Below are 10021 nucleotides of genomic sequence, written 5' to 3'. Positions count from 1 at the left end.
AGCTTTCTAATTTCTATATTGTTCCCAAAACACAGAACTTGGGATATAACACATAACCTAATTAGCCCAGGAGTTCAATTAGAAACAGGAGCTGGTTGGAACAAAAACCTGCAGCCACAGGGGGGCCACAGGACAGAGGTTGGGAAACACTGGTATATTGTTACTTTCTTAATGTTGGTGAGATGTACACTTCTATTCAAACCCTGTTCAAGAATTTACTAAGTGTTGAGGTTATTATTAAGGGGTAAATATTAAGGCAATAATCAATTTGACGGCAATGAAAAATGTTATTAGAACTGCTCTAGAGCAAGTCTTATACATAACCTTGAATTCAGTGCAAATTCAAACTTAAAATTCTTTCAGGAAATGGGATACTGTTTGCACCTGCCATTCACTATATATTATATTATATTATATTATATTATATTATATTATATTATATTATATTATATTATATTATATTATATTATATTATATTATATTATATGATTTCTCTTCTCCTTTACAATTATGTATAGGTCTGCTTCATGAAAAAGAAGTCTCTTTCATTATTGTGTATTCCCTTCTTCCTCAATTCATGTTAAGTTACCCTTGACTTTTGCGTAACCCACTGTCGTCTGAGTAAATAACAAAAAAATTTAAATTAAATGTTTACTCTGTATATCTTCATCTATTCTACAATGTAAAATGATGGAGTTGCTACAAAATAATTACCTTGAACTTTGTAACGTATTCAAAACAGAAAAACCATTGAAACTTCCTCCTCAGCAAAAGTATGACCTTATAATAAAGAATTATCACTTGATGCAGAGGTTCTTAAGGGTAAAGTGTAAGCTCTTTTTAAACTTGAAACTGAGGCTATGGTGCAGTATATGCAGTAGAGTCTACAGAACTGTCTTATTGCACTGTCCTGCAGCTCCCACATATACAGTATATGGGGTCAGATTCTCTTTGGTGTTTGATGTGTTGATTATAGAGAACTCAACAAAATCACTGTTATGAATATCTGCCTCTGATTTTTACCTTGTTAAATTAAGTAATTTGTTCAACCATTTTCACCAATGACCTTATTAGAATTCATGATGGAGATGAATGGAAAACTGCTGTCCACACTGGCATTGGGCATTACAGTGATTGACAGTGTTCTCAAAAAGAAATTCTAGTTGTGCCTTGCCGGTACTGCCAGTAAGAGAATTATGCAGCCTAAAACAAATTTTAAGGTCCCGGAAATTGTTAAGCTTGTAATGTTGAGATCAAAACCATTAAAGACAGCAATATTGTCATCAAACCCAAAATGCTAAACCAAAATTGTAGCAAACATGGAATCACTAAACTTCTTTTAGCCTGAATCACACCAGAATCTCACACAAAGTATTTAGTTGAATCCACAATATCAACAATAAGATCCGAGTCTTGTGTCATAATGACAAGTCCAGAAAATGGTGGCAACCCAGAAGAAAATTAAATGGCCTCACATTAAACAAAAATGTAACAATAATAATAAGTAAAAGGAACAACAGTCCAAAAACTAGATTCTGTAATAATAACTTTGCAGAGAGAATCCCTTAAGTACAAAACCCCCAAATACGACAAAATGAATTAAAACAAAAAATTATAAGTGGCAAAAACAAAACCCCAAGAATATCTGCACAATAACAATATTTTCCTACAAGTGTGCAAGCTTCTCTAATGTAAACAATACCTTACTTAATTAATAATATGTATGAATAAGATAACTTGCATATTTCACTAGTTATTAGCAAAAGGGAGACTGATAATATTAGTTAGGTAACGTTAAGTTTGCACACAGGAAAATTATAGAATTTCCCCACAAAAATGTTCATGCTTTAAATGCCACTGCCAATGCTCGGATGTTGCCCATGAGGAGTTTCCACATTCTACATGTCTAGGTGGATTTTCCTCAAAAAATACTATCTACTTCCTTGAAGTTAAAGGCATAGAAAACCATAATCTGACCCCATAGTGACAAAAAGGCCACATCATGATTCCAATGTCCTGCATTTATATGCTAAGCCCAATTGTACATTTTCCTGGTGTCTAGAACTTTTTTTCCAGCTGATCCAGCCGCTCCAGTTTGTATGCCATGAAATTCTAAATCAGCCCCTCATGAGCGTATGTATGACCAGGTCCTGTGATGGATTGGTGCTCCATTTAAGGCTAAGTCCTGCCTTTCGTTCCATGTTACCTACACAGGCTCTGTCACCTTTGTACCATTGAAATGGACTTCTCAGTATCATGTTCTGTGTTTCATATGTGTTTAGAGATACACTGTATACAGACCAATAAGCACAGATGTATAGTAAACAAAGTTTATCAAGCATTTATACAAAAATATTAACAAAAACCATTTTGCTAAAACAATAATCAGTAAATAAAATCCTAATTTTCCCATTTTCCAGTATTTGCTTCTAGGCAATTTAAAAAGTAGTGACCAACATAGCAACAAAACCCTTCAAATTCATGCTAATTACTGAAACATCATATAATCAAAGCTTTACTTTAAACACACATTTAAAATACAGAAACATTTATTCTTAATATAATTATTGCCTTTCTTTCAGGAACTTGTGATAGATAGATAGATAGATAGATAGATAGATAGATAGATAGATAGATAGATAGATAGATAGATAGATAGATAGATAGATAGATAGATAGATAGATAGATAGATAGATAGATAGATAGATAGATAGATAGATAGATAGATAGATAGATAGATAGATAGATAGATAGATAGATAGATAGATAGATAGATAGATAGATAGATAGATAGATAGAACATTTTGGGGATAGAACTTTTTGGGGAAATTTGTCATATTGGTGTTGAAGTATACCTGACCTAACATCACATCACCCAGCATAGACTGTATAATGGAAGAGTGACCCTTCAAGGTTGTATGGCAGTTTTCTCTGGAACAAAGATCCAGTGCAGAAGTCTATTCTTCCATTCTTGATGCATGAACTCTGTTCTCAGAATTGAAAGTAAGTAACATTTTCTTTTTCTCTTAGTGTCTTCTTATGATTTTATTCAGGCTAGTGATATTGATATCTTGGAAACTACAGCTGAGGGGTTGACATTAGTCACCAATTCTTGAATCTGAAAGAAAGAAAACATGTGATCTGTCCAATCAAAACAAACTTCTACAGAATAATTAAGAACAATCTTTGGGTTCATTAAACATACAGTACACTAATCAAACTACTGAAATAGATAGTGTTTTGGAAAATTCTGCTGGATTGCTTAGGGTTGAAACTCTTTTTCTGTAGAAATGAGGATATTTGGGTTGAAAAATTAGGACTTTTGAGGACGCCTTTCCCTAAGATGCCATAATACGCCTTTATACTGTCTTATGGTTTTTTAAATTGAATCTTGTGAGCATTAGCCCCTTAATTGAATCTGTTCTGCCCTTACGAAAACAAGGATATTTGTTGTTCAAGTAGTCTCTGAACTTGCACTTTCTTTTCGGCATAATGGGTATTCCTAAATTTATGTAAATGAAAGTATCATGAAAATATTATTAAATTACTTGAAGAAGTGATTTATTACTTGATCAATTGATAACTAAATATATATTGCATTTATATAACAGAATAAATGTGTGATTTTTTTTTAATTAACTGAAACTGAAACTAATAGTTGACTCATTCATTTACAATTATAAATTCATTTTGGAACAATGGGTGGTAAAACAATATTTTCCATTAAAATATTACAAAGCTGTACTTACTCGTACCTAAATATGACAGACTATACCTGGATGTATGAAATTTCTTGTTTAACCAAGCCACTAAAAGAAGAATCGAAAATAAGATATCACATAGAAAATGTGAAACTGTAATTTCTATTTTGAATAAATTCACTTAGTTATGGTGAATTTCGATTACAAATAATTAAGGAAAGGAACAACATTTATAATGAACTGTCTACTCGCCAATCACGCCCTTCCAGGTCTCACTGTCATTGCCCACGTGAGCATTGAAGTCTGCCAGCAGAACGAGGGAGTCCCCAGAAGGTATGCCCTCTAGCACCCCCTCCAGGGACTCCAAAAAGGGTGGGTACTCCGAACTGCTGTTCGGTGCATATGCACAAACAACAGTTAGGACCCGTCCCCCCACCCGAAGGCGAAGGGAGGCTACCCTCTCGTCCACCGGGGTAAACCCCAATGTACAGGCTCCAAGTTGGGGGGCAATAAGTATACCCACACCTGCTCGGCGCCTCTCACCGGGGGCAACTCCAGAGTGGTACAGAGTCCAGCCCCTCTCAAGGAGATTGGTTCCAGAGTCCAAGCTGTGCGTCGAGGTGAGTCCGACTATATCTAGCCGGAACCTCTCAACTTCGCGCACTAGCTCAGGCTCTTTCCCCTTCAGAGAGGTGACATTCCACGTCCCAAGAGCCAGCTTCTGTAGCCGAGGATCGGACCGCCAAGGTCCCCGCCTTCGGCCACCACCCAACTCACACTGCACCCGACATCCTTGGCCCCTCCCATAGGTGGTGAGCCCATGGGAAGGGGGACCCACGTTTCCTCTTCGGGCTGTGCCCGGCCGAGCCCCATGGGTGCAGGCCCAGCCACCAGGCGCTCGCCATCGAGCCCCACCTCCAGGCCTGGCTCCAGAGTGGGGCCCCGGTGACCCGCGTCCGGGCAAGGGAAAACGCCGTCCAAAATTGTTTTTCTTCATAGGAGGTTTGTTTAACCGCTCTTTGTCTCGTCCTTCACCTAGGACCAGTTTGCCTTGGGTGGCCCTACCAGGGGCATAAAGCCCCGGACAACAGAGCTCCTAGGATCATTGGGACACGCAAACCCCTCCACCACGATAAGGTGACGGTTAAAGGAGGGGAGGAATGGCCCCCCTGATCTGAACCCGAGTGGTGTTTTGTTATTGGACTTCTGTGCTCGTCACGGATTGTCCATAACGAACACCATGTTCAAGCATAGGGGTGTTCATATGTGCACTTGGCACCAGGACACCCTAGGCCTCAGTTCGATGATCGACTTTGTGGTCGTGTCGTCGGACTTACGGCCACATGTCTTGGACACTCGGGTGAAGAGAGGGGCGGAGCTGTCAACTGATCACCACCTGGTGGTGAGTTGGCTTCGATGGTGGGGGAGGATGCCGGTCAGGCGTGGTAGGCCCAAACGTGTTGTGAGGGTCTGCTGGGAACGTCTGGCAGAGCCCCCTGTCAGAAGTAGCTTCAACTCCCACCTCCGGCAGAACTTCGACCACATCCCGAGGGAGGTGGGGGACATTGAGTCCGAATGGGCCATGTTCCGTGCCTCTATTGTTGAGGCAGCTGACCGGAGCTGTGGCCGTAAGGTGGTCGGTGCCTGTCGTGGCGGCAATCCCCGAACCCGTTGGTGGACACCGGCGGTGAAGGATACCGTCAAGCTGAAGAAGGAGTCCTACAGGACCCTTTTGTCCTGTGGGACCCCGGAGGCAGCTGATAGGTACCGGCAGGCCAAGCGGAATGCGGCTTTGGTGGTTGCTGAGGCAAAAACTCGGGCGTGGGAGGAGTTTGGGGAGGCCATGGAGAACGACTTTCGGACGGCTTCGAGGAGATTCTGGTCCACCATCCGGCGTCTCAGGAAGGGGAAGCAGTGCAGTGTCAACACTGTATATGGTGGGGATGGTGCGCTGCTGACCTCGACTCGGGACGTTGTGGGTCGGTGGGGGGAGTACTTCGAAGACCTCCTCAATCCCATTAACATGCCTTCCAATGAGGAAGCAGAGCCTGGAGACTCAGAGGTGGGGTCCCCCATCTCTGGGACTGAGGTCACCGAGGTGGTCAAAAAACACCTTGGTGGCAGGGCCTCGGGGGTGGATGAGATACGCCCGGAGTTCCTCAAGGCTCTGGATGTTGTAGGACTGTCTTGGCTGACACGCCTCTGCAACATCGCATGGACATCAGGGACAGTGCCTCTGGATTGGCAGACCGGGGTGGTGGTCCCCCCTCTTTAAGAAGGGGGATCGGAGGGTGTGTTCCAACTACAGAGGGATCACACTCCTCAGCCTCCCTGGAAAAGTCTATTCAGGGGTCCTGGAGAGGAGGGTCCATCGGATAGTCGAGCCTCGGATTCAGGAGGAACAGTGTGGTTTTCGTCCTGGTCGCGGAACAGTGGACCAGCTCTATACCCTTAGCAGGGTCCTGGAGGGTGCATGGGAGTTTGCCCAACCAGTCTACATGTGTTTTGTGGACTTGGAAAAGGCATTCGACCGTGTCCCTCGGGGAATCCTGTGGGGGGTACTCCGAGAGTATGGGGTACCGGCCCCCCTGATAAGGGCTGTTCAGTCCCTGTACGATCGGTGCCAGAGCTTGGTCCGCATTGCCGGCAGTAAGTCGAACCTGTTTCCAGTGAGAGTTGGACTCCGCCAGGGCTGCCCTTTGTCACCGATTCTGTTCATAACTTTTATGGACAGAATTTCTAGGCGCAGCCAGGGCGTTGAGGGGGTCCGGTTTGGTGGGCTCAGGATTGAATCACTGCTTTTTGCAGATGATGTTGTCCTGTTTGCTTCATCAGGCCGTGATCTTCAGCTCTCTCTGGATCGGTTCGCAGCCGAGTGTGAAGCGGCTGGGATGAGAATCAGCACCTCCAAATCCGAGACTATGGTCCTCAGCCGGAAAAGGGTGGAGTGCCCTCTCAGGGTTGGTAGCGAGATCCTGCCCCAAGTAGAGGAGTTCAAGTATCTCGGGGTCTTGTTCATGAGTGAGGGAAGAATGGAGCGTGAGATCGACAGGCGGATCGGTGCGGCATCCGCAGTAATCCGGGCGCTGCATCGGTCTGTCGTGGTGAAATTTACCAGTCGATCTATGTTCCTACCCTCACCTATGGTCATGAGCTATGGGTAGTGACCGAAAGAACGAGATCGCGAATACAAGCGGCTGAAATGAGTTTCCTCCGCAGGGTGTCTGGGCTTTCCCTTAAAGATAGGGTGAGAAGCTCAGTCATCCGGGAGGGGCTCAGAGTAGAGCCGCTGCTCCTCCGCATCGAGAGGAGTCAGATGAGGTGGCTCGGGCATCTGATCAGGATGCCTCCTGGACACCTTCCTGGTGAGGTGTTCCAGGCACGTCTAACTGGGAGGAGGCCCCGGGGAAGACCCAGGACACGTTGGAGGGACTATGTCTCTCGACTGGCCTGGGAACGCCTTGGGATTCTCCCGGAAGAGCTAGAAGAAGTGGCCGGGGAGAGGGAAGTCTGGGCATCTCTGCTCAAGCTGCTGCCCCCGCGACCCGACCTCGGATAAGCGGGAGACAATGGATGGATGGATGGATGGATGGATGGATGGATGGATGGATGGATGTCTACTCGCCAAGAAGATAAACCTGAATTCAAAACATGAAGTGAAAAACCCAAGTTGGACAGATATTGACTATTCTTGTCAATACCTACGTTATTTACTACCAGAATAGAAGTGAAGATTGTGTGAAAAAAATTGTGCACTACTTCCACAAATGCTGATTGCTGTATGTCTTTCAATTTTTACCAATGATAAGGATATGGAGATTTTCAAATTTTAGGAGCCAAAATTCCAGACTTTTTCAAAATTCTATAAACTTCTCCCAGACAGTTCATGGAGCATTAAAAAGGAGGACATGTCTGGGAAAATGAGCACAGTTGGCAGCTCTAAAATTGCTGCCTGGACTTGCAGGTTTTCCACTTTCTGTAGATTTATCAAGAATTCAAAGAGAGTTAGAGGTTTATGTAACTCATTTATACATGATGTGCGTTATTTCAATTTTATTTAAGAACAAAAAAAAAATTAAAAATCTATAAATATACTGTTCATCTTTGTTTCCTATAACATTCATAACCAGCCTTATTGTTGCTTTCTGTAATATCATTCTGAATGTCATTCATATGTATTTGAAGGCCTAGCATCTCATTTGCTCTTTCTTCACATTTATAATAAGAAAGACCTGATTTAAGTAATAGTTGCTCTATTTCTCAATATTTGTCAATAAACTGAGTTTTATCTGTAAATCCAGTCCTCCTTCTCGTAGACCTCAGTGGTACAAAGTCTTGCATATTTGTTATTGATTTTAGAAATGTGATTATTTAACTCTGGCAGTCATCCAGCTTACCCCGTGTTTTCACATCTGCCTTCCTTGGAAGCACTACTGGAGACTCACCAATTACTGCACCCGCTTTAGGGATAGCCATAAGGTCACTAAACTTCCAGTAACCTGATCCTACCTTCCCTGCACCATGTACTGTACTCATCTGCTGGTTTATGTTTAATTGTACTGAATGTTGCTTTTCATATTGGTGTATTTATTTTTCATTTATTTATTTTGTGCTACTCTTATTTATTTACTGTATTTATTTATACAGTATATCACCAGAACTTTGGGACAAGACTTTCACTATGCTCTTAAGTGCATATGACAATAAAAAATTCTAATCCAATCTAATAAAAATTTACCAAATTTACCAATTTACATGAGTGACAATAACACACATAGAGGACAAACAAACCCTTTTGAGATATTGATGATCCAGACAAAGAACATTTCATATGAGAGATTTTTCACTCACTCATGTTTATAAGAGGGGATACACATACGGTAGACACATAGCAGTATCAACTTTTCAAAGTGTACCTGTTTCATAGTGTATTGTAAAAGTTGAGGCTACAAAGAAATGGAAATTTCATGGAGATTAAGTTCTGCCTCAGCAAAACCTGAAGTTCTCAACAGCCAACTGACCTCACTGCTCAGATTTCTGTGGATGTCACTGCCTCCATGCCTAAAAGAAGACCAACAGTACACTTCTAATGGCATTTCTGAGGATGCTGTGGAAACCTACTAGTCCCACTGAGTCAGTGCCTTAATGTGGTGGAGGGGTTTGCATAATCAATGATCCACTGAGCGATGCTGTCAGGACTCATGTACTTCTGATGGAGCTGCCCATGACAGCAAGGTCAGAGGTAAGGTTCTGACCAAGACTGACTCAACCAACCCCCTTGTCCCACCAAGGGTCCATCCAGAATTGTGCAACTTCCAGCTATCCCTCGTTGTTCTGCACATGGCTTGCTACATGGAGTCCTGACAGGAAGTGAAGCAGTGTGATTAAGAACTACACACCCTCACTACCACCGATATCATCATCTTAATTCCATCTGTCTACTTCATTTTTTTCCTATATCAAAGTCCTACAGTGATGGGCAACCAATGGAAAGGACTACCATTGGGGTGATGGTGTCTGTTTCTAGTATGGAACCTACACATATGGAGACATTGGTGTGATGGCTGATCAGAGTCACAATCGGAACAAGAACCTCAGTTGTTTACTACCAGTATGACTAGACAGCCTTTTTCAAGGATAGCACTGCCTACCCCTGATAGGGAGAGGAAATAAAATGAGTCCTAAACAGTTTGCCCCACCTGTACTCAGCCAGGAAACTGCTCCTGGTGAGTCACTGCTCTACATGAGGTTGTAAAACTATAAAATTTGTCATTCTTGCTTCTTGGAATGTCCACATACTCAAGTATTTGACCACAACCAACCAACCACCTTGAAGAATAGCCCCTGTAGCCTCAGAGCTCCATTGTGACTGAGTGGACATCTACACTGAAGAATCCATGACTGAAACCACAGTTGGGTATACATTCTTCTCGAAAGGTTGGCTACACAAAATTAGCCTTTCTGTCAAGAATGAACTTCTCCTGTAAAGTCTAAAGTTTCCTGTTGACATCTGCTCATGCTTAATTATCCTGCATGATACAATGGGCTTTCATATGATAATCATCAGCATAAATGCTCCCACGCTGGACTCTGCATAGGAAAAAATGGACAACTTCTTTGTTGTCATTGAGAAAGAAGTCTTAAATGTTCCTGCCTCAGACAAGATTGCTTTACTTCAAGACTTCAAAGCACAAGGTAGAATGAGCACTGAATGATATGATCAGGAAACATGGAACCAGAAATATGAATGCTAACAGGCTCTGTATCTTGCCCTTTTGCACAGAGCACCGACTGTCCATTACCAACAAATGTTTCAGTT

At 42.6% G+C, this 10021-nt stretch overlaps 1 protein-coding gene across 1 annotated transcript in view; it reads right to left on the bottom strand.

The window, feature by feature from the left end:
• Positions 1-2838: 2838 nt before the first annotated feature.
• The window catches only part of LOC127526639 (uncharacterized), a gene marked incomplete at its 5' end in the record, with an annotated part of 29395 nt that continues 22212 nt past the window's right edge, over positions 2839-10021 (bottom strand). The window contains one exon of the mRNA XM_051922569.1: positions 2839-3119. Within this exon, the coding sequence (XP_051778529.1) occupies positions 3051-3119 (69 nt within the window). The remainder of the gene's footprint in view (positions 3120-10021) is intronic.

The sequence above is a fragment of the Erpetoichthys calabaricus genome, chromosome 2 (assembly GCF_900747795.2).
Source record: "Erpetoichthys calabaricus chromosome 2, fErpCal1.3, whole genome shotgun sequence".
NCBI classification, from domain to species: Eukaryota; Metazoa; Chordata; class Cladistia; order Polypteriformes; family Polypteridae; genus Erpetoichthys; species Erpetoichthys calabaricus.
This window is presented reverse-complemented; position numbering and strand designations above follow the sequence as displayed.